Here is a 26,671-nt window from a genome sequence, read left to right as displayed (position 1 = left end):
CTAATCTAGCACAGACGCATTAAAAAAAGATCTAATGAATTTCTCTCTCTTAGACATTAGACATCTTAAAATATTCCCCCTTACCGAAATGCCCTTTATACGGTGACATATATTTCGTTTTAAATAAAAATCTCGGTTTTCCGCGCGCGGGTTCATCGCAGACGCTCTTAAATCTCGTCTCTCCGCTCATTTCCGCCGCGGGCGAAGTGAGCGAAATGAATTTTCGGCTCGGGTGGATCGATCGCTTAACCACGCTAGGGGGAGGACGACGAACCACCACTACCACCAGCGGCAGCAGCACACCATCACCAACACAGCGAAACGTACCTGCGTGTAACACCAGTTCTCGGCCACGGGGGTGTTCACTTCCGGCGGTGGCGGGCTCGGGACGCGGCTCACCGCCATACTACTGCTGCTGTGCAAGTTCGAGCTGACCCGCGACGTCTGAGGCGCACAGTCGCTCACCGCAAGTCTGCAACAAAACCAAAGGAAGAATCGTCCGGTTAATTCGGGTGAACCCAGTCAGCGTTTTGAGTCATCGTGTATGTGTACATTCATTCGCTCGGAAAGTCGTTAATTGTGCCCGCGTGTTACATCACGAGGGGTCGTCGACCTCTCCATATTTCTGGACGATGGGACGATGAGGAGGAACGGGGAGAAGAGCGGATATATTGGATACGGAGCGTAATGTATACGGCTCTTTATTCGAGCGAGGCGCAAGACGGTGGTATACATTGAAAGGCAGAGGATGCTCGAGTTGTCCAAATGCATCTCGTAAATTCAAATTTAACTCTTGAAAGCGGCATTATCTCGGCAACATTTTTAAAAGAAACACGTAAAAACTACACAAATATTTATTATATTTGCTAGCTGTTATATATATATATTATATATAATATTATGCTAATATTATTGTGAGAGAATATACATCGTCTCACGACGATACATCTTTCAGTTAAGCGCCAATTTTATTCTATATCGCTATTAATTGAGCCCCGGATCTTTATTCCTCGCAGGTGAAGTGAGGTCATCGACGGTCGATCGATCGCGCGAATCCCATATGTGAAAGGTAGGAGAGAAGGTGGAGGTAACGATAGGGGGAGAGACGGGAGCGGGGCGCGAAGGAAGCGCAAGGATGAAAAAGGAAGGAAGGGTATGCAGGACACGCGATGGTGCGCTCACGTGCGGTACCAAGTACGGAACCGCTCGAAGAAGGCGAGTCTCCTCAAGTACGTTAGCCCCGCAGGTTCATCGGACGCCGCGGCGACGACCCGACTAACCAGGAAACAAGAAACTAAATCGAGCGAAATCTCATCGTGTGTATACGTCTCGCGTTCCGGCTGACGAGAACGAACAGAGATTTAACTCGTCCCGTGCAGAAAGTATCTTTCAGCGAAATAGCGCGGTGAGATTGCGAGCGATAAAGTAGTTAGTCAGGAGAAAAGTAACGGAAATAAATTTCCCATGTAGAGTGTGTACGTTGACGTAAACATTGTCGGAGAATGTAGCAAAGTTATTTTTCTCAAATTGTATATATGTACGCAGAATACGCACACATGTATGTGTACACAGAGAGAATTTTCTCTTAGAATTTACCCTGAAAATCATGGTAATCGTGGGACAATATGGTATGGAAAGAATTTTATGAGAATTTCTTTGATTAATATTTATCACACAATAAAAATAATATCTATTACAATAAAATGTAAAATATGTTTGATTAATTTTACTATGCAGTTTAGATACGATTTTCAGGGTAAATTCTAAGAGAAAATTCTCTCAGTGTATAATATAAATAATACATATATATGTATAATATAAATAATATATAAAATACATAAAACATGACACAAAAAATAATTATACACACATATAAGTGTGTGTATAATTATTTTTATATTATTTATATTATATATTATATATATAAAATTATTACATATATCATATATACATATAATATATAATTTTACATTTATATAGAATGTATAAAAATTATGTATATTATATATAATTATATATATATATATAAATTATATACACAATAATTTTATGCAGAGAGAGATATATATGCAGATCGTTTGAGAAATCCGTGATTTTAAATTTAATGGCTGAGATATTTTGAAAGCGCGTCAATATTTAATTAATTAGAAAATAGGTTAGATATAAAATAATTTTAAAATTATTCCGACGATAATTGAAACTAAAGAATTCGGCCCCGGAAATGGTACGGCGACGAAACTACCGTGCGAGCAGCTGTTTCCTGTTTTAAACTGAAAATTCGGTGCGAGTATCGGGGGAAGGAGCGGTACCATATTATTATTATATCGTTGATACTGCTTCTTTTCCTCCCTTTTTTTTTTTGCGCGCGGGGTACTTTCTTCCGGCGAATTTCTCGAGTTTCACGCGAGAGCGAGAGAGATAGAAAGAGAGAAGGATTGCATCGCCTCGACTTTTGAGCGGCTCCTGTTTGGTCGTTTATACGCGTTCGATACCCGTAACTTTCACTTCCACACTTCCAACGCTATATAACTCCCACGTCACTTTTGCGCTAGATATCGCCGAAGGCATTGCCAGATCGAGCGGGTGGAGAAGGGGGAAGTGTAGTAGTTTATTCGGGGCGAAGAAAACGGTAAAAAAGAGAGGGACACAAACGATTTTATCGTAATGCCGTCGCTCTGTTTTGTGAGAAAGCGATCACGCTAGAAAGTATAAGCGGAACGGCGAGACGTTTGATCGTCGATGAAAGGACAACGTCTCTCTTAGAACCAGAGATATCATACAGAATATACAGTGTTTGCTGTTATCTAAATAAAATTATATAGATGATCATCTAGATCTGCATCTTAGATAAAAAAAAGTGTTATCTTCACTAAATTATCTAACATAATATTCAATTTGGTTTAGAGTTTCATAGCACATGAAAATATTTTAAGTAATAGAACTTGAGCAGTAAACGATAAAAACTTATGAATAAAACTATAAATATATTTTTATATCTATAATTTTAATTTTTTTATTTTACATTACATTTTTTAACTGTTTACATAAGCGATTTTAAAAATAATATTATCTGGAAGTTATCTAGATGAATCGTCATATAATTTTATCTTTTATCTATATATATTTAAAATAAAATCATCTTTATCTTATCTAAGATAAATTTACATATTTTTATCTCATCTTTATCTAGCTAATTTTAAAATCATCTAAGCACAACACTGAGAATATATAAATCACAGAGAGGAAAAGGAGGGACTGCCTCTTTTAATCATTCTTATTTTATGGGAAGTGAAAATTAGCATAAGGAAATCCTTTTGGAAATCCTGCGTCGGGTGGAAAAATTAAACATATAAATATTGTGTAATAAATATATAAATATTTCAAACTTAATTAATTAAAATATAAAGCAAATAAGTTACATTTAAATATTATTATAATTAAGAGAGAAATAGAGGGGAAGGGGGAGAAGAGATTGCCTTTTTAATATATTACTTTAATACAAAATGTCAAAGATTGTGAAAGAGTAATTGAAAGATTCACACAAAGATAAAGATTCCTTCCGTTTATGACTTGTCTGGTTTTGGGGAAGAACGAGAATCAGATCTGGGAATATTTAGGAATGGACCCCTAGGTCGGTATTCCTTTGTGAAGCCGATCGAGATATTCGCCCCGGCTTATGTAGGCGTGGCCTCGAGAGTTCAGGGGAAAGTAGAACGGGAGCCCCGACACAATCTCGCCGGTGAAAACGAGGAAGTTGGGTGAAAACCGTCGTCTATAGTACGAAATCACGTAATTATAGTGCCTGAGAGTCCGACACCGCGGGTAGCCTCTTGCCAAATCGACTCTTGCCTCGGATAGAGATTTCTATTCCATTTATAATAATAAAAAGAAATCTCTTATATATCTCTTCAGAGAGAGAGAGAGAGAACTCTTCTTCCATGAAACCGTCCAAAATATATCTTCTACATTCACCGCAACAATGTTCTTCGACTTAATCCTACGTTAATTTGTCAATCGCGTCTGTCGAGTTATCTCGTTCACTTCCCGGATTAAAACACTCGTCGTTATCTTTCCGTCCGTCGAAGATTTCGTAAAAAATATCCAAGAATGACACGTGTTTTTTTTGCCCGCTGCCTTCAGATTTCGCGCTTCTCTAATGATGTCTAATTGAGAACCGAGAGTTGCCATGTAATTGTCAATAAGGACGACACGAAGGTTACATTACGCGTGTTACAGCGTTGCAGCAACGGATGAGATTGCATTCTCGCAACTTAATTTTTTATAATATATAAGTACGTTTATTTTTATTATATAAATATATATATTTAATTTCTATATTTAATTTTTATGATTATAAATTTTTATATTTAATTTTTATTATTATAAATTTTTATATTTAATTTTATTGTATTATATAAATACATTGATATAATATAATTAAAAAAAACGTAATTATATTATATACACAGTTTGAAAATTTGTGTTTTCTTGTTAAAAACGGTCCCCGTTAAAATTTTTGTGTTAAATATTTAACACATTCATGTGTTAATTTAACATATTGCTGTTATGTTAATTGGACTCAAATGTTAAATTATTAAAACAACTAAAAAAAAGTGTAAAAATAACACAATGTATATCTATTTTTAATTTTACACAATAAATATGTTCCGTATTATTAGTGACAAGATTTATCTGTTAAAATTTACAGAAAAAAAATGTTAATTTTACTTTATAATATAAGTGGGGGGTGATAAAATGTAAAATTAACAATTTTTTTAGTTAATTTTTACATTAAAACTATGTTAATTTTACACAAAATTTATTTTAAGTTTATTTGAAGTTTGCATTTATTTTATGTTAAAATATTAACACAATATTCGTGTCACCATTTAACATATCCGTATTATGTTAAATTAACACAAAAATTTCTGTGGACCGTTTGGGACAGGTGATATTTGTTAAATTTAACACAAATTTTTCAACTGTGTACATACTCTTTCTCCGCACGTGAACGCAAGGATGCAACTCTCTTATTTACTCTCGCTCGTCACGATTGAATTGAAAAATCCCGCGCAACGCGCATAATTACAGGTGCATTTATCTCCATATCTGATTCATCCCGATCGTTTCGTAAGACCGGTAACAGCATTAGCGTTAACGCGCGACACGCGCGGCCACGACGCGGCGTTAGCGGAATAAAAAAAGCGATAGAAAAAGGAAGTCTCAGTGTCAAGATCGGAAGGTCGCGGAGGCGACCGAGTGCAACGTGGCACGAGGCTAAAAATATATATCCCTCCTTTTATGATTATCGCGATTACGCGTCGTCGTCGTCGTCGATGCATCGGGTGCAACCGCGATAACAATTCGCGACAGACGGACAAAAACAATCTTGTCCCGGCAATTTAACATTTCGTCATTGTGTATGTGTGATCGAAAATCGAAAAGTTCGAGGAATAAAAATTTTTATTCATAAAAAAAGCTCGATTATTTCAATATCGATCGTGATATCGAATTTTTTCGAAAAGATACGAAATATAATTAACCGATAAAAATTATCGACAAATTAATTATTGACAAATTGACGCGATTGACATTTCGCGAATATTGAAGAAACGTCACATGTTATTACGGGTTTATTAAGGAAAAAAGTTATTTTTCGGTATTATGAATGTGTGTGCGCGATGCTTCGCTGCAGACACGTGGCTATATATATACATATGTATATATATGCATACTAGGACCTTGATGTATTGACAACGATAATATGCAGCCTTGACGCTGTTACACAGCTTATTTGACATTCCCTGCCATTACGTGCTACATTGCTTTTTCTCCAATTCTATACATATCGCGTGTTATTTCAGCCTTTATAACTTGTCTTTCTGTTATCTCATACGTTACATATCCTATCGCGTTACAAAAGTATTCAACAAATATTCACACCACAGCGATGTGTATACATACATTTCATTATCAATTATTCATGTGACTGATAAGAAAATATAATTAGAATAATTCAGATTATTATTTAAAATTAAAACTTCATGAAATAAAAAATATGAGCGAAAAAAATAACTAATTTAAAATACGCCAAACTCTCTTCTTCCTTTGTTCCTAGTCCTGCATTAAAAAAAAAAGCCCTTGATCGCCCTAAGCCAAGGAGACGAGAGGAAGACGAAGGGAATCGAAGCCGACTGTCGGTCGATTTTCGCAGGAAAGTCAGTAGACGAGACGCGACGAAGAAGAGGGGCGAAGTCAAGGCTGACGCTCTGCTTGGCGTAAAAGCCGGAGTGTGTGATAAGACAAAGGCTGACTCTCTTCAAGGGCGTCACGAGCAAACGCGCGCGCGAGACTCGCCTTCGCGTCTTGCACGTGCCAACTTGTCGCTCCGGCGAGGACAAGCGTTATTCCCTCCCGAGGAAGATGCGCCGCCGCCCGGTTGGTTCAGCATCTCGGGAACCAGTCCAACCGAGCGACTCGGCGATCAAGTCTGCGGTAAACAACCGTGAGAGAATCACACACAGATGCTGTTGCGAAGCATCGCGAAGAGCGGTTGCAGTTTCGCTCGAAGCGATAAGGAAATCCATGTATGCGTGATCGCATATCACGAATTCGATAGGTCGATAGTGTGCAAACGTAAATATGGTACTCGAGAGAATTTTATTCCTCGTCTTTCTCGATTAAATACACTATAAGGACAACAGAGAGTTTGAACGGAGAGAGATCTATATAGAGAAATTAAAATAAAAAATATTGATATATAAAATCTCTTATTCTTCTCGATATTCTATTCGGAGAGCGTTAAAATCTTCCAGTACTTTGGGTAATTGCGAATAATTACTTTGAATAATTAATAACGATTAAAGAAGCAACGTACAATTATGCGCGAGGAACGAAGATTAAGATGTAAAGACAAATCCTTACATCTGAGCGCAGCGCGCATAAAATTGTCGCGCTTCCAAATGATGCACCATGAATCAAGTTATTCGAGGAAGAACTACTAAGTGACGAGAGCGCATGATTATTTGTCGGTCGTGATAAATTTCCTTTCTTCGTTCATGCATTCTTGATGCGTAATGCGCAGCGAATGACGTAGGCTTGAGTTTTATCATGCGACAAAAGAAGAAAGAGAAATAGAGAGTTTTTATCTTGTTCTGATTTAAGCTTATCAAAGTATAAAAAATAAGTTACAAAAAATAAATAAGACCGACAAAAAGATAAGGAAATCAAGAACAAAATTAAATGAAAAATAAAATAAAATATGAGGAAGGGAGAGATAGAAAAGAAAAAAAAAAAAAAAAAAGGAAGAGACTCACTCTTACTATGTTATTAATAATATTAATAATAGTATAATTAATTAAGAAGTTAGAGAATTGTAGAGCTATTTTTGTCTTGCAAAATTTTCTTAATTTAATTTTTCTCTTTCGAAAGTTTACTCGTAGTTTAGACTTTATATTATTATTTAGCGACGTGTTGCATTCATCACAACTCCGTTCACAGCTCGATTCAAGGTTCACGGTTACGATAAGAGGCGCACGAACATCTTTTCATACAAAGAGCAGACGACGAGCGAATGTCACTCCCCGTTCGAACAAAGTAAAGTGCGATAATAGAATACAATTCTCGGCCGTATATATGTATATATATGCGAGAAATTACGCGAATTACATAAATATTTATGTAATGAAAGATTTTATTGTCCTGATGCTGAACGAAGAAATTAAATAATGACGAAGAGCGAATTAAGATTACAAGATAACGCGTTCTAAAATGTAAAATTACATGGTAATCCCGAAGGCGATAAACGAATATTCCCTCTCGTGTTTATAGCGGTTATTAATGACGATTCGAACGTTCGCGATTATTCACGATTCCCACTTGTACAAAATCAGTTCTGGGATGGAAATTAAAAGCACGGTGCTCGCGTTACGCCGAAAATACCGCAAATATCAAGCAAGCTGTGACGTTGATACGTGTTAACGCGATTGAATAATCTGCATAAATCATTAAACGAGATACAGCATTCTACTCTCTCTCTCTCTTTTTGCGCTCGTGATGTATAAATTTAAATATATATCCTAAATTGCACAAAACTCTAAATGAAAATATAATGCTTTTAATTAATTAAAGATATATGTATAATAGAATGCATTTCTGGAAAAGCGAGAGAAATCCTCTCACAAATCGCTTCTTCCTCGACACAACCATTATAAATACCACTTGAATTATTAAACATCGCTATTTAGAAAGTACTTAAATATGCCCTTGATTACTTGAAAATGTTATCAAGATTCCTTACTCTTCCAAACCACGGATTTATGGTACCTATTTTCGAAATAAACGGCTCGCAAAGTGGATAAAAAATGATTTTTTGTTGCTTTGAAAATTCTGCAATTAATTTTAATCTAATAAAATAGAATTAAATAAAATTGAGATAACAAACAATTTAGATAAAATTAAATTAAATTAAATAAGATAAATTTTTTTGATCTCTATCGATAAAAGAATATATTATAAACAATTTCATTTAACGAGAAATATTATTATAATTTTTCAACTTCTCCGTTTAGTCCCTCCGTTCGCTCTTTTCAATGACGTTTGCAGATGCGAGATTGAAATGAAAAGCGTGACGTTCGCGGATCTCCTTCTGACTCTCGTCCTTCTAGGGCCGAAGGATTGCTTTTCTTTGGGATCTCCGCAAGGGGAGGGAAGCTCCCCGAGAGACCCGACTCGTTTCTAACAGGGGCCAGTGCCCCGGTACGTGGGATATACTGGACGACCTTGGGCCTCACGGCCAATTTGCGAGGTCCGTTCCCTGCAGATGCGCCCTTACCGTCTTAAATTAACCACAAAGAATATCCAAACTATCCGAGGATACCCTTCGATTCGTGTCCCTTTGATATCGAGAAAGCAATTGTCAACACGAACGCGCTAAACACAGATTTTAAGATCTGCTTGATATTTAATATTTGTCTTCTTTAAATTTTACTAGTAACTAAATTTAACTATTCTGATTCACCATCCCCCCCTCTCTCTCTCTCTAAATTATAGCTATAGTTATAAACGATATCTTGTACGTGTTGTCTTATTTTACGATTTAATGGTATGTTAATGATATTTATTTTCAGGTGTATCTCTAATGACGTAGTAAAACTCTTATCGTTCCGATCGGATCTCACAATCAGTCACATTGTTTGCATTTCTTTTCTCTTCTTTCCAGGAAGGTTTCGTAAAATTTATGGATTTCAAAAGAAGGCGTACGAGTGAATGCACTAATGATGTGCGTTCACGTTCACAAGAATACTTCACCGCACGTGACTCACCGATTTTTTTTCCTATTTTGCAAACACGGAAAGCAATTAAAGACTACGCAATTAATTATGTAAATAGAAAAGAATGTGTTCTTAAAATATTATGGAAAATTTTAATTATTGAACGCAAAATACGCTAATACACGATGTTATTATAACGATGTTATTATAATACACGAAATTGTATTTGAGGTCTTCGTCGTTCGCTCTGAGACAATTTCAATCGCAAAACAGCCAATTTGGCCTCCGATCGTGTGTACCGTGGCTGTTTGCTTGTCATTTGGTTGCTCAGCGATAACTTCGATAAGCTTTCGCATACTACATAACTGCTTACGTAGCCTTTCTGCGTCGTTGATACCTCTCCTTCCCCGACCAACTTAACCCTTTCACGATAAATTCTTCTTTCTCTTTTTCTTTTCAACGTTTATCATATCTAATATATTTGGATAAGATAAATCGCGTGATTTTTTGCGTAATTTTTGGCAGTTGATATATTTGAATATTATTAGTTAAATTCCAAGCTATATTTTCAAAATAGTTGAGATAAATTGTATTATTCAAACGCAAAAATATATAACACTCCGATTACAACGATAAATCTGCTCTTGAAATAATGAGTGCGCGAGAGGAACGTCGACATCTTGCTACTGTCAAATTTGTTTTGCACTTAAAAAATGTGTTAAAAATTAAAAAAAAATAAAACAAAATAAAAAAAGTATCACATCTATAAAAATATCAAATTGATTTTTTTTTTAATCTCCAAAAACACTTTATATTTAGAAAACTTCTTTACAATTTTACGATTCTTAGGGCCGATTGTTCCTTCTTGGTAAATTTTATCTGACAGATGTTCGTCTTATTTTTTTTAAACTTATCTGAAAAGAGACGAAGATGTGCTACCTGTCGGGTAAAATTTACCAAGAAGTTGGGACAACCGGCCCTTAGAAAAGAAAATTATCGACGCGCAGATAAAAAATGCGGAGATAGAAGACAAGATAATTTTCGAAGGAAAATATTTCATCTATTGTTTTTTTTAATGCCGAAAGTCGATTTTGAAGCTTGATATGCGATTCTCTTGATATTCGTCGTACAGCGTTCACGGAAAAGGGAAAGCGAACCCTCAAGAGGGACCTACGGCCCTGTACCCTTGAAGCCGAAGGTTGCCACCGCGAGCGCGAGGGACAACTTTCCTTCCTTCCCTCCACCGCGCTTCGCCATCACTACCACAATCACCACCACCATACCATCGTCGCCATAGCCATCGTATTCTCCTGCTTCTTTGTACTCGGCTTTATTTCATCGAGCCCCGGACACATCGATTGGCCTCGACTCCCGTGCTACGACTATAATAATATTCAGATAATTCCACCGAAAAAAAAAAAACATAAATCTCGAGAAGGAAAATTAATAGCGACGAGAGATATCGACGAGTAATCTCGACCTAATAAGCGAACGAAAAAAAATTTAATTCAAAAAATTGATAACGATATGCCAATAAGCGATATTCTCGATAATAATTTCGTTATTCACGTTCCAGATTTTATCAAAGTCCTTCAAATTAGTTGAGCAATAAGCGATAAAAAAAAAAAAAGAATTCATATCTCCGTCCGAAATTGTTGAAACAAAATCGTGTAATATAAACAACTATCGGTACTCGAGTTATATATTTTCGCGACACGATTTACCGAAACTCCCGGTATCTGCTAAACGATTTGCCAATAAAGCCTTCGACTAAATTTAATACGTACATACCCGATCATAAGTGGAACCTCGTTACGTGTTAATCGAGGTGACGAGATCGGAATAGAGCGGTAATCGATGTTATTCGGAATATAGACAGGTGTTTTAATTTACGACGATATTGTGCGACACGAGTACAGTGTCGCAGTATAGTGGTGTGATGTGATAGTAGTGGTAGTTTGTATAGACACAGGCACCCATACACGAATGCATGTATATCGACGATCGCGCGCGCGACCAGCTGTTCGACGGGCACAAAGGACATTCAAAGCCAATCCTGCTTTTGCGCTCGTGCTGCTGACGAGAAAATATTGTGACGCAAACGATAACATTACAGCGAGGCAAGGCCGCGGCTTTTCCGATTCCGTCGTCCAACGTAACGCGAGCGCGCCTCCGGATCGTTTTTCCCCGCAAATATTCCTCGGTTTTTTTCTCACGACCGTAAAAAAACATATTAATTAAATATTTATTTATATCGACGCATTTTTAGATGTAAAAAACAAGAGTCTAAATTTTGTTCCACATTTTTGTGCAAATATAAAAAATAACAGTGTGTGTGCGCGTCACAATTCATTATTAAAAATGTATTCATTAAAACACGATCTTATATTGAATGCAATGAAAATAAATATTCGGATTTTTTTCACAGCGTTTTATAAAGCAGTACGAATATATAAAATTATAAATTACAAAAAAATATAAATTAATAAAAATATAATTTAAATATGATAAAATCATAAAAGTTTTAAAGTTGAAGGTTTATCTTAATTAGAATAGGAATATTTGTGTGTTCTAAAATTAAAAGTAATGGAACTAACGAAAGCCTTGAAGATTAGGTTGAACGCGAGATAAACTTTTATCGCCGACATCGAGGTTTAAACAAGAACGATTAACCTTTAATTGAATGCGTGGGAGGCAAGTGACCCACGTTAATTGCGCTCAATGCAGTTTGTCACACGAGCAATCTTCGAGTTCGAAATATCTCCCGCATTAAATCCCCGATCGTTCAACCGTGTATTTTTTTTTTTTTTTTAAATAAATTCACGCGAAACGTTATCTAATCTAGTAAAGATAATAAGGATCAATCGTCACCGACCACAAGCGGACAAATAACAAGGAATTAGAGATAAGCGCGACAGCTGCGAAATGATTGATGGATATATCGCTGTAATCGTTCGCGCGAGTTATACACGTAATGTAGCCTTGCCGCAACCTGTTTCGTCTGTTGAATGATTTTCCTTTCCGCGTGACATAAGGCGCATCATCGATGAGATTCAACACTTTGACCGCCAGCACAAAAAAAATATATATACAGTATATACGCATAGCGAATAACGATCCATGCAAATCTGCATTTCCTTGAAAACATTTTTACGATGGGAGTCTTTGCTATTTGCTGGATGTCCATGTACATAAATCATGTTTAAAATACGGTTGCTTCAAAGAATTATAAAAAATGAAGTCTATGTATAATATATATGTATATACAAGTGCCATAATACCGTCCAAGAAGACACAGACGTCATTCGTCTGACGCGGTAGTTAAAAGGCATTAAAAGGTCGCCCAAGGATTAAGCAGATGCGTGAAAATGCCAGAGGAAAAACGCGTGGACAGGCAAGTAAAAGGTACCTGCAGGCAGTCTAACTATAAATCTTCGACGTGATACGTGAAGGTCATATAAGTTCGACAAAGATAGCGCGCAGGTAGCCGATGTAGCAAAGATGCAAGAGAGAAGATTGCGGAAAAAACCGGCCCTGGTGATAAGCGCGATATACCTTACGGTAGCGGCGGCGCGCGAGTACCTAAACTTCCGGAGTCAGGTATTACACTTAATAAACGCCGGCATTTATCGTCCCCGCGCGATTAGCATTAATAACGCGCGAATGGAGCAATTAGCGATCGCGCAAGAGAGCGCATTTAAAGCGAGATTTATCGGTACGTATCACGTGCGGCTCTTATCGGGCAATAACGTTGCCCTAACGAAGGTGGAAATACTTCTCTGTAAAGTAATCGTCGAAATCGAATTTGCGGGGAATTTGACGATTTTTTTTACATTAAACTTTCACGAGGATTTAATTTCGCAATCTTCAATCTTGAGCTCTAAATTGCACGGAGAAATTCGTCGGCGAACCACGTCGTCCCGGACTTGTCGTGCGAATTCTTAAAAAAAAAAAATAAAATAAAATTGCGCGCTACAAACTTTACGACGGGGTTATTCGCTGGCAAGATTAATTCGCTTCGTAAACCGAGCGGAGTAGCCAGGATAATAATTCTCCGCAACGTTACAGGCAATTTCTGCATTCGCGGGAAGGAAGGGCGTAGCAATGTCAAGGACACGCTCGTCGCACAGGTACAATTCTAAAAATATACGCTCCGACATACTATATCGCGATCGTTAAATCATAGATAGTCGGATGGAGGGATGGGTCTCTCCGAGGGAGAGAATCCGTTTATAGTCTCGTGATTCACCGCTTTCGAGTCGTACATTGATGGAGAGAGAGAGGTACAGAAACAGGAAATAATGACTAACGGTATTAAGATCGTCCCATTGACGAAACTGGAAAATAACTGTCATTACGATGTACGTATATATATACATATGTACATATGTAACACGATGGCGATGTAATTAGTCGTTTCGACATCCGCCCTCAATTCGCGAAACACGCGGTTAGAATTCGCAGGCGAAAGGATCGCGTGTTTATATCGAATGCGGCAACACGTAATAAAAATACTTAAAAATAAAAGTAATATAAACAGACGTTACTCTCAGCTTCGTGACTTGCGTTGATGTAATCGGCATCGATAGCTCGATAAAGGTAGATAATAAAAATGGTTATTTCACCAAGAGCTTATTCTTTCTCTTCAACAAATGTCACGGAAGGACGTACGATCGAAATCACTTGGAGCGAGCGTTAAAAATATCTTTGTTTCAATATCATTTTCTTTCGGTGATTTTATAAGAATTATTAAATATTTTTAATCGCGCGCTTAATGAACACAGTCATAAAATAATGATAAAGTTGCAGCTGGCACGAAAAAATGTGAATCGTGAACCGGAGCGAAATGTTTTCTCGCGACATTCGCAATTAACACTTTAAACATGAGGCTTATCATTTAATTAGTATCCCAATTTATATATGTATATATCGAGTATATAAGCTACGTCTTTGGTCGTTTTAAAATTCTTCAAAATTATAATAAATATAACATTGGCGAGATTAGTATAAGTAAAACTTTGGTAAGTAAACTTTCAGGAGTAAACACTTTGGCATATATAAACGATGAAAATATTTCTAAATATTTGGAAACTAAAATTGTCTCTCCTCTCTGGATAATTCTCTCTCTTTCTCTCTATGAATTCCTTCTTCCGACAAGATCGCCGATTCCGTCGAGAATCCTCGTCGACCAGACGCGACGAGTCTCAAGAACGAACGCCGCGACACGCGAATATAAAAGCCCGTTTCCACATTCGAATTCCATCGAGTCGCGTTCACGGCCGGACGTGTCTATATCGAAAACAGGCAGGGAATCGCCGAGCCGTGACGGAGCCCACATCGAGGCAGCCTCAGGAAGGTCGGCGTCTAACGTAAAAAGGTGTATTCACTATTCACCTTGATTCCGCCGCGGCTCCTTCGCTCGCGACTTGACCAAGAACTTTCCAGTCAGCCAGCGCGAATGCGAATCGCAGCGACGATCAGAAGGGATAGAGAGAAAGAGAGAAAGAGAGCGAGCATCGGGACGGACAAAAGAACGAAACGGACGGCTAATGGCCATCGCGATACTTGGCCGCTATCCTCGTCGAAGGGACGACGGGTCGTTGACCGTCGCGCCTTCGTCGAGGCGAATTCCTCGAAAGCTTCGCGGCAATTCCCGAAGCAATTTTTTATATCCTAACCTCTCTCTTCTGTCTCTCATTTTTATTTATCTGCAATTGCATATGTTTTTCCGCTCGATATCGACAAATATGTATATATTTGTGAAATTAAAAAAGGAAATTTTCGGGGACGAGATAATCGCTGAGAATTTTATCGGTTAACCGGTGCCATTACTATCAAAGGGGACGAGAAATTCGGGGTGAGGGAAGGAAGGGAGAAAGGAACGTCTTTGTCGGCGTGTATAGTTGAACGCTACCGGCTCGCTACCGGATCGATGCGATTACTCTCCTCGTACCGGTCAAACACACAGACACACAAACGTTCCCTTCTCTCTCTTTCCCCCCTTTCTCTTCCCCTCTCGGTGGTTAGTCCCGGACGGACGAAGGACCCACCCTAGCTCCGACAACGGTGAGCCGTACGAGTGTACGTACCGCGCCAGCGCCATCCTGACATGAGACAATCCGGGCCCGGCGGGTGTCGACAGCAAGGTATCCAGATCTGCGAGCGGCGACTTGTCGTTGACACTATATCCCACTACTGGACACATGCGCGCAAACAACAATTCTTCGTCCTTGAATGGAGCGCGAGCTCGTCATAACTCTTCCGGCTGAGTCGCGCCAAGAGAGCAACCTCCTCTCTTCTCTCCCCCCCACCCCCCACCCGCCCTCTCGCCTTTTCTATCTCTCGTCGTTCAACCGGCGCCGGACTACTCGATCGAGCACGAACTGCGAGACGATTCGCGCGACACGAGATCGAGATCGCGAGATTAGAGTGACGGTTAATCCTCTAAATTCCGAGTCTCTCCTCACCCTGTGTCTCACTGTCACTACCGCATTTTCACTGCCGTGTATCCGTGCGGCGAGAACAATGACGACGACGACGGCTTCCTTTCGGGGAGCAGCGCGACGATCGTTGTTACAATCGTGGCGACGAGATCGCGTCGCGGCTGGCGATGCGCGGACGACGACGTTCTTGGAATCAATTCGGAAGAGAAGTGCGAGGAGACGGCGCAAAGCTCTCTCTCTTTCTCTCTCTCTCTCGGTCAACTACCAACTGCGCTCCGAAATCTCCCTCAGTTTTCCCGTCACTCTCTTTCTTTCTCTCGTTTGTCGTCTCACCGTGAAATTCAACCGTAATCACGTATGAAAAAATGTAATTGTGTCGAGCGTCTCTCTTTCTCTCTTCCTCCCTCGTTTCTCGGCCGCGTCGAGTGACTCCGCGCGACGGTACACGACTACGACCATTCGACTACGACGGCGCTGGCTCGACTGAACGTAGCTACTGAACGCCCGCTCCTCCCCACTACCGAGCGCGAAGGCTCGACCGCGCTCGGCCGTACTCGGCAGCGCTCGGCTTCGGCTCCGCGACCTCGTGTCGTGCCAGAACGGGACGATACGATCTCCCTTCATCCCGTCCATCTCGCTCACTCAAGGCTCGTTCCCTCTCCCTTCCCTCTCTCGAGACCCTTTCTGCTTCCCTCCCCTCCCCCTCTGCAGGAAATTCTGCCCCACGAGGCATGTGTGCTGTGGTGCCGCGCTCCGAAATTGTTATTAAACACCGTTTCCTGGATTTCGATCGCTCGAGGTCGTTTCGTAAACGCGATCGACGAATTCGGATCGTCAATTATCGGACCATTCATCGTGATAAAAATAAGGAATTTTTTTTAATTTATTAAAATATTATGACGATATTAAAATAAACACGCTATAAGAATGAATCCTTTAAATCCTTAAAAGAATTTCTTTCAGTTATTTATTTTGAATAAATATTGCGACATTATAAAGTCGAGAAGGAAAGAACGCAGAGATTTATTTTCAACAATTTTGTAAACAGGTCAGATTAATCCAATATGTTATGAGTAACATATAAAGTACATTATATATTATTGGAAACATATAATACAAATGGGACCTTGAGCATATTCTGCGCTGTTACTCTCGACAAAGGCACACCCGGTGTCGAGGATTAAGGGGAAAGAGGATAAAACCGAGTCCTTCACTCTAAAGACGAATGTCTATACATATATATCTAAAAGGAAGGGACCAGAGAGAGGGTGGTTCCCTCTCGATTATTCGGTTAGCGTGTGGAAACCCTCCTCGAATAGAAACACACACGTGTATTCTCTCTCTCCCTCCTCTCTCCTCGGAAAAGGGTCGGATTTCGAGGCTTTACGAGAGAGCGCTTATTATACAATAAAAACTTTATTTCCTAATTCAGTTTCAAAAACTTTGACGATCGAAATTAAATGTCTAATCCCGCAGCTCGTAAACTCGTAAAAGAATAATACACCACCCGGGAATTTGTCTGGCATATTCCGGACACGTTTAGGCGCGACGATACATATGATAGGCATCGAATGGCCTTTCGACAGCGCACCATCCACACCGGAAACGGAATTGGAGAGAGCGCGCCTTCCTCTGCCCTGTTGTTCGTCGAAATTACGATGGAAAAGGGGTCACGAAAAATGTTTTACGAATCCGTTTAAGGTGCTCGGAGCAGGGGTCGGCGTCAATGGGACCGTGACGTCGTGCCGGAATCACGCACGACGGTCGTGACATTGTGAGAACGATAATACCCGGGAGAGAAACCGGAATATATTTCGGCCCAAAACGCGTTCGACGGTTTACCGCACCGCAGAGGAGCATCCGGTGTGTGTACAACCGAAAGAGTTATGTCAATCCGAGAGAAAATGTAGCTCGCAAACAATTATCTCCCCCTCGCGCGATTCTAGATCAAAGGCCGAAATCTTGATAAAAAAAGCTGACTTAAAATGTAAATAGGGAAGAATGTATAATAGCCGAATTAATAATTATCTTCTTGCGCAAAAGGTCTCTTTGTTTCCTCTCATATAAATGTATAATAAAAGGCCTTTATAAAGAATTTATTAAAATCTATTAAAAGAAGTTAAAAAAATTAAATTATATGAAAAGCATCTAGTAATGTCAATTTATAAATATAATTGCAAAAATATTAATATCAATAATTAATAAAATAAAATTGTTTTCAAAAAAGATATTAATCTAAAAGATTAATAAAACTATTTTCAATCCGAGAAATAATTTGTTTTAAAATTTGTAATAAAAACTGCCACACGGATCTTTTCGAATCGCCTCGACGAACTGAAAAGAGTCGTAGTTTGGAAAGAGAGGATTGAAACGTGGGAAAAATTGGACATTTTTCGAATTCGTGTTAGAGAGGTTGATATTAATAAGCGTGTTCTCGGGGCGCAGACTCCCCTTGACCCCCTTGAAAAACGACCCTGAGCCCTATCCGCCCCGCAGCGCGCGAGGGTCGCGTCTCATATACCCCTCTAATGGGTCGCCGCTATTTCTTTTGTTCGCGTGCGGCCACGTTTTTCCGTTGTTTGCGTCGTTATTATTATTGAAGACTTTTCATCACGCCTGTGTGCGATATTACACAGGTTCCCGATATATTGCAGATTTCTCGATATACGAAACTCTTTCTAAAAATCGCGCTTCGGGCTTCGCTCTGCACGCTTTTCTCTCTATTTCGTATTTCTAGATATATCGTTCTTTTTTTTTTAATATTTGGTCTTATTTTTGTCATCTGTCTCGAAGGAACTTCGAATTAACAAAGTTTCGTGCAGGTGGATTTGCGCATTTAAGGGCGAAGCTTAATCGCGTACTCTAGCTCGTAAATTCGTATTTGATATTCTCGGAATATAATTGGACGACAGAGTTTATGGTTTATGTGTGTGTATCTCTTGTCCGCGCAAAGTTTGGAGCAATTTCTGTCGTGGATAAGTAAAATTGAGAACGTGCTATGTAATATAGATATAGTTACAGTACTGTGCCTTATTGCCGGCAATATGGGCGCGCGAAACTTCTCTGAATGTGTGGAGAACTGTGCGAATGTAAGCACCCGCAATCACGCGTGGATAATCCAGTGACTAAGGCTCACGTTTATAGCGCGTTCATCTAGCGCTTTAAATGCGACAATGTGCGATTTTCGACCCGCGATTACCTCGAAGTAAGCGAGCTCGATATTCGCGGACGAATAAAGCGAAGGATCAGGAGCCAAAAACGTCACGATATAATTTTGTACATTTTGAGAAATTGTATACAGAAACAGGATTTAAATCAATATTAAATAGAATTAAGAAAAAAATTTTAATGGAATTTATATTTGAGAGAAGGGCAAGATTTTAATATATCTCTAATCTTGAAGAGAGTACTTGGCAATTTATTGGCGAGTAGCCCCGCGAATCGAGAAAGACTCGAGAGATTTTCCCGAATTACTGATCAGAGATATTTGATATAAAAGAAGATAAATTTTTCAAAGTTATCTATTAATCGAATGCGATTTTGCATGATTACATCTGTCGTTATTCTTTGTTAAAACGCATATAGCGATCCAGCGATTTTTTTCAACAATAACACAGCTATGATAAGCGAACGAGACAAAGAAAGAAACGCAATGAAATTAATACCAGAAAAATCATATTATCGGAACTTCAATAAAAAAAGATAAATAAATAAAGCGCAAAGTGAATAATGAAAAACGTCGATGACAGAGAGAACGAAAGGATAGGAACAAAAAAATTAAAATAACGAGAAGCAACGATAGATTAATTAAACGAGCGAAATATAGAAACTTTCGAAGGGGCGAGGGACGGACTTCGAGATAAGTGCAGACAAAGCGGATTACGCGATTCCTCAAAGTTTTGGGGCGTTGTTCCAGTTCGGGCAAGCTAATATCGTACAGAAAGTGTCAAGGGGGAGAGGAGAGCGGAGAGGAGAAAAGTACGCTCTCCAGGAAGGCGGGGGCAGGAAACGACGACGACGACGACGACGACGACGACGACAACGACGACTGCTCTGTAATGCCGCGAGAGGTGATTGCGTTAGAACGAGCGAAATGGAAAGAGAGGAGAACGAGAGCGAGAGACGGAGAGGGAGAGAGAGAGAGAGAGAGACACAGCCAGCAGCAGAGCAGCGGCGGAGGGTTCAGACGAGGTCAGGTCACGGGACGAGAGAGCCGAGCCGCTCGCTCGGTCGATAGAACGAAGCTACCACCTATGCCACGCGGCGGAGGCGGCGGCAGCTATGCTGATGGTGGTGGTGTTGGTGGTGGTGGTGTTGGTGATGATGATGGTGGTGGTGGTGGTGGTGGTACCACACCATGTCGTGCGCTCGCCATGGCTAATGAGAGCGAGCGTACAACCACCACCATCAGCCACCTTCACCACTATTACTATAGTAGCTATGGTACGCTACGACGACGAGCCCGATGCGATTTCTCGACACGACGGGGAAGTCGGGGAGCAATGTTCCCGTCGACACGTCGAATGATGTCTGATTAATGCCGACTGACACCGGTCAACGTGAAATATATACGCGCGAATAGGAAAGATGGAAAAACAAATTGAGATGTATCGTTGATATCGTAGCTGGGATTACAATGCACATATATCACGGATGGGACGAAGCTAACGTTCAGGCAATGAAGGCGAAATGTAAATTAAGACATGTTGTAATCGCGTTAAATGTAAGGCGAAGAGAGAAATTTAAATAAATTGTTTGACAACCTCGCTTAAAATTAATGCATCATAAATATGAAAAATGTATTAAAGCGCGAATATTTTATACGCACGTTGACGCAAATCGAGTTGATGGATACCCTATTTAAAATCGTCATTCCTTAGTCGCGTCGGGCATTTCGCCCAACAGATTGTCACAGACAGATTCTTGCTGCCTGCGCGTAGGTACAAAATATTCATGTTAATTTATTACTTTATTACGTGGTCTCTCTTTCTCTCTCTCGGCGAGATAAATTATCGACGCTTTTGTCCGACCTGTCGGACTCTGTTCGTATGTAAATAGACGCTTGTAAAATGCATACGCTCCTCACGGCCGTCGATTAAATGCCAAGTGAAGCGGTTAAAGAGAGATCCGACGCGCGGATCCGACAAAGTCGCGAACGCGTCGAACTACCATTATTTAGGCCGCTCGTGCATTTCCGCGAGGCTGCGCAGTTTTTCCTCCTATTTTTTTTCTCCTTTTTTTTTAATCGCTCAGCTCATTGTTCTTGAACGCGCGTGGCGTTCAAAGTCGCACCTGATGGGAGGATGCATCATCGGTAATTTCTATTAAGGGGAAATAAAACCGTGAAATGCACCGCGGCTCTCGTGTACGCGATGATGCTGTCGAGACTGTTTCCTCGTCCGGGCATTTCTTCCTCGTGAAAGCTCCGCGGAGAGACCGAGGTGTCTCGCCATTAACTCGACAATAGTGCGTTGTAAACCGCGAATTATATATTTCTCCAACTCTCGTAATTCACACGACGGTACGACGGAAGTCGATTGTTACCTCGTTGACAATACGACGAGATAAAAACGTGCATGTATATTAACCTCCGGGCCTTGATAGCTTTCCTATTTAAAGGCGGCATATTTAACGCGAATCAATATATCGAAAGCCGACTGCCTTGGCTCCGTGACATTACGACCGAGGATATTTGATGTCCATTTATTTTCGGGAATCGCTATTTTTCACGAATCGCAAGAAACTGAAGTCTCGACAACTTAAAAGACAACGAAGCCGCTCATTAATTAATTCCGCTCCGAGAGAGAAAGAGAGAGAAAGATGGAGGATCGATCGTAGGTGGAAGCTCGAGAAGAAGCTTTTCCGACTATTATAGAAACGTTTCTTAAGACTTAACTAAATATCTGTTAAATACATATTGATGAAAGAGAAGATTAGGACGGGGACTCCCTCCTCCATCGGGCTCGTCGCCGCTTCACGGTCGGGTAATTGATCGTGGAAATGACTTTTACGATAAAACGGAGTCAAAGTCAAGACGCGGGGATCTGACACGGACCTCGCTCAACTCGGTCAAGGCAGAAGACCGTTAGAACACCCGTCGTAGGACATGCTCTATACGCGGTGGCGAATATATCGCGCGAGCGGCTTTCTCACGATGTTGATTCTCGCTTATATTGTTAGATCATCGTTTCGAGAAACGTACGAGACATATAGGATCGAAACGACAAGGATACCTCGACGTGCGAGTTCGATGCCTCGCATCAATCTGGATTCGCTCGAATTGTGTCGATCGCGATTAAAGGTTTCATAGTCCCGATGAGGCTCGAGATACGGTTTCACTATTCATTCGAATGCGGAAACATCGGAGATTTATGCGGATGTATCTTTCTTTTCTTACCGCGTTTTCTACACCCGATCTAGTCGCAACTTTCCCTTAATATAATTGACTTAAACGACAGCCGTTGTTTTCCACTTTCTTCATTGTGTGCCTCTACATATAGCACTCTCTCTTTGGCAATAAAATAAAGAAATAAATATATATATGTATTTATATAATATATAATAATATATAATATTAATAAATATATTATATAATATTAATAAATATAAATATATATATTTATATTTAAAAAAAAGATATATACATATACATATAGACGTGCGATACGTAAAGTCAACGATCTGAGAATATCATGCTTGGCCTTTTATTCTCGCGTAAAACACGCGTTTTACAAGAAAAAGATGCATTGTTTTACAAGATAAAATTTTAAAGTTAATCGCGGAATACAATCGGATCGCGCGCGAAGGAATTCGCGGATTTCCGAGGAAGAGAGACAAACTCCGTCCGCGACTATATTATTCATATCGACGAAAGAGATTTCTCCATGTGCCCGATTCCATCGACAATCGCTGACATTTCTTCTGGGAGGACAGGTGGGAGGGCGCGTTTGAATTGTAATAAAAATGAGGTCGGCTCCTCTCTTGTGGGCCAAGGCATCGCGCGCGCGTTAGGCGATCTCTGATGCTTTAAGAGAGAAAGAGAGAGAGAGAGAGAGGTCGTCGAGCGCGACACCGATCGATGTAACCACTTTTTTACATCAACTTATATTTACGGAATGAAGAAATGTGTGTATATGGGCAGTAATTTTTTAACATTACAAATTATTTATTTTATAATGAATTTATAATTATTTGATGCAAAATATCAAACATACTTATTGTAACATTTCCATTTTTTAATTCTGATCCTAAACTGAAAGCTTAAAATACAAATGTCTCGCGATATTTATTAAACTTCTTTCTATCTAATTATTACAGTTTTAATAATATTATTAGCAAAGCTTCTCTTTCTAAAGCATTAATTTGAAAGAAACTAGTGATTTGTATAATGTCTGTGTAATTTTCAGTGATTAAGTCACTCTCGATATCTTTTTTCTACAATTAGCAATATTTATAAAAAAAACTGTCGTGTTTTTTAATAGTCATAAAGACCGATTAGCTCGACTTAATTTATTTACCTCATCAGAAATTACAAAAAAATAAATAAAAGATCAATGTAAAGTGTATACTGTTCGCAAAGAGAAAAAAGGAACGACACGATTAAACGCGCTTATTATTCGCGCTCCGTCGCAAGATGAACGGAAACGCGCTTAATAGCCTTACTCGGAATTCGCCGAGAAGCCCGGTATGACAAATTAATTAACGGTGCTCCCCGGGTCGGCTCGTTAACTTAATTACCCCTGGGCACGAGCTTCGGATTCGCTCGACCGTAAAACGTGCGAGGTTGATTGTAGCGACAAACCGAAATCGCATATCGAACTGGTTCGCGATCGCGCATCGTATCCAAGGCTGGGCATTACATAATTTAATTACGGAGATTTTCGTGTCGTTCGTGTTTGGGGCGCGTTTATCGGACCGATAGCTAATTCTTACGCGCGCGGAAAGTTACAAAGCCAAAGTGTATCGATCGCCAATCTCCAAGTCGTGTCGAGAATAGAGAGAGAAACCGCATTTGGTTGCGATAAAATATATTCTCATAGGGAGATCGCGTACAGATCGTAAACTCTTTCGAAGAGTCTCGAATCTCATAGAATATGTCTCGATTTGTCGTTCGATGTCGAATCTTATCGGGAAAAAAATGTTTCTCTCGAAATATTTTAAATATTTATTTTATTTTTATTAAAATACCTTATTCTAAATAAGATAACTCCAGACGAGTAATAAATATATCGCAGGCATTTTTAGTCAGATTACTCGAGAATAAAATTTCACAATAGAAACAAACGGAGGATAAGGAGAGAACTTTTTGGCGAGAATTTTATGCATATTTTTCAGGTTCAAATTAGTCGACCGTGGCCTTCGACAGCCCCAGATAGTCTGTAGATATACCTTCGTGGAGCAGCGGAGCCCACGATCGATTCCATCGATTATCGATACTGGGGTTAAGGTCGTTCTGTAATCTAAAAGCGATGTAGAACGACACATGCGGTAGATATTTCTCGCTTCTCGTCTTCTCTGCAACAAGGAGACCTCCTTGTTAACTCGGCATCCCCACCGCCAGAAATCAGATTCGGATATTAATAGTAATTATGCCATGCATCCGAATCTGATTTCTCGTGAGGGTGCTAAGTTATAGAGATGACAAGAAGGGTTATCGAATACCCGGATGCACGAAATAAATCAAATATCGACTGGGCAAATAGCCTGAAATCTGAGATACCACCGAGTCTAGGTTGCCTCTTGACAAATTAGCCACGATGAACGATGTGAAGATAAAAGACACCTCGAAGTTGCGAAAGTTTCGAAAGCGAGGACTGAAGGGAAAGTCGAGAATAGAGAGATTGCCCGGTTTCAATGAGTCGAAAATATGGGAAAGTTCGAAAATAGTTTAATATATATGTATGTATAAATTTATTTTATATTGAACAAAAAAAAGATTCTATTTAGTCCTCGAGCTTAGAACTTCTTTCTACTCTATTTATACAACAATGCAAATGTTTCAAGTCAATTCGAAATTTATGTGCTTTGTTTTTTCTATATAAGTCAGCTTCTAACACTTTACGTCCTGAATGCTCATTTCTAATTCATATACTCGCACCGCAGAAGCATATTTTACGAACCTTTCGAAGAAATATATATAATCAATATACAATTCAAACTTTTTCCATTTTCTCATCGATCTGCATCGATCATCATCGCCGATCGATTGTCGATCGGGGCGGACAGGAAACGCCGGAGGTCGCATCGAAGTTACATCTCCGTGTGGGCTCGGCCGTGTGTGTAGAATGAATAGGACGGCGAGAGGCGAGAGGAACACACATCGCATATACACATATACACACGTGGAGAGAGGATGTCCTCGAGTGCTCGTTTTACCGCGTCCTAGACGACCTCAACGTCGAAAATAACCATTTGGATGGTCGCTACGCTATAGCTATACGTGCTCGCCCTCGCCCATTATGCTCCGCTCTACCGATCCCGGAAGCGGCGGCGGCTTTCTTTCCCGTCGTCCTTTCCGGAGGTTTTCGACAAAGTCCACCTAACAATCCGGCATGGTCGTCTGTGAACCGAGGCCGGCCCGTCGCCGTTATTTGCACGCCACGCTAATCTAATCAAACAGTTAACCTTTCCGACGATGGGAACGATGTGACGCTGATGCGACCGAACGAGCATGCGAATATGGTCGTGCCAATGCCCGATCTCAAATATCCCGCCGCGTTAAACGAGTCTTTGTGGAAATTTTACGTTAAAATGTTTCTCCTATTTTTCTCATTTTTATTTGACATTTATATTAGCGTGTCTTTAACTGAAAATTCTAGTTTCAAAGTGATTAAAACATAAGAGTATCGCTCTGCAGCAATCCAATATAAATTAAATTGATAATATAATTATTGTTAAGTACAATAAATAATAGTAATAATAAATGAAAATAGTAATAAAAATATAATAAATAAAATAAGAGCTTAATAATGTAATATTAAAAAATTATAATCTCAAAATATTATATTATATTAATTCGATTATCAATGACAATTGTTTGTGCAGCCGTTAATCTTGAAACGTCAGCCGCAGGAGCGATAAATGCATACCTCGCGCTAAATGCACGCGTATGTAATAAGAAGTCACGTAAGGATCATCGAGACGTTAACGACGGACACAACACCGATATCTTTACGTAAGTGCGAGGACGAATGATGTCACTTTCGAGGGTATATCTACAATAGCTGTGTGAAGTATTGTCGTCCGCGCACGTGCAACGGTACAAATTGCCGCTTCTTCTTCATTGTCTCTCTCTATCTCTCTTACACTTAACGGATATAAAGCATTCGCGGCCGAGACTCACCGTGCAAAGAATGAAGGTCCCGATCAAGAAATAATTCCATCGCGATTCCGCGCGCGGAGTTACGATAAACTATGCGGAAGAGACCTCGGCGACACGAGCCGACAGGAGATGTCTCACTTAAATTGAGACTCGACGTAAACAACGTTACGCGCAAATTAGATCAAAAATGCTCAAGTACTTTTCATAACATTTCAATCTTAATTTTAGTTTTAAATAATTTTAATAAAATTTGTGTCAGTAATTATAAAGAGAAGGACACTTTGAATCCATCTATACCACTAGTAGCAAAATTTTTAATGCCTACAATATTAATTTTTAATGCGTTAATAATTTATCTATTATTATCAGTGTTGTGCTTAGATGATTTTAAAATTAGCTAGATAAAGATGAGATAAAAATATGTAAATTCATCTTAGATAAGATGAAGATGATTTTGTTTTAAATGTATCTAGATAAAAGATAAAATTATATGACGATTCATCTAGATAACCTTCCAGATAATATTATTTTTAAAATCTCTTATGTAAACAGTTAAAAAATGTAAATAAATAAAAATGTAATGTAAAATAAAAAAAGTGAAAATTATAAAAGAGATATAAAAATATATTCATAGT

The 26,671-nt window shown here is 39.4% G+C and overlaps 1 protein-coding gene across 6 annotated transcripts in view; it reads right to left on the bottom strand.

Moving 5' to 3' along the window:
- The window catches only part of Rdx (BTB/POZ and MATH domain-containing protein rdx), a 74,328-nt gene that overhangs the window by 13,697 nt on the left and 33,960 nt on the right, over window positions 1-26,671 (bottom strand). For 4 of the 6 annotated variants that reach the window (XM_083031807.1, XM_083031802.1, XM_083031803.1 and 1 more), the window contains one exon: window positions 328-472. In XM_083031807.1, the coding sequence (XP_082887933.1) occupies window positions 328-405 (78 nt within the window). In that variant the 5' untranslated portion in view covers window positions 406-472. Of the gene's footprint in view, window positions 1-327; window positions 473-15,322; window positions 15,340-15,361; window positions 16,213-26,671 lie in introns of those variants that run through there. The other 2 variants (XM_083031805.1, XM_083031801.1) reach the window with 2 other exon arrangements.

This window comes from Prenolepis imparis, unplaced genomic scaffold (assembly GCF_030444845.1).
Source record: "Prenolepis imparis isolate NDT839.2.m4 unplaced genomic scaffold, iyPreImpa1.0 SCAF_2, whole genome shotgun sequence".
NCBI classification, from domain to species: Eukaryota; Metazoa; Arthropoda; class Insecta; order Hymenoptera; family Formicidae; genus Prenolepis; species Prenolepis imparis.
This window is presented reverse-complemented; position numbering and strand designations above follow the sequence as displayed.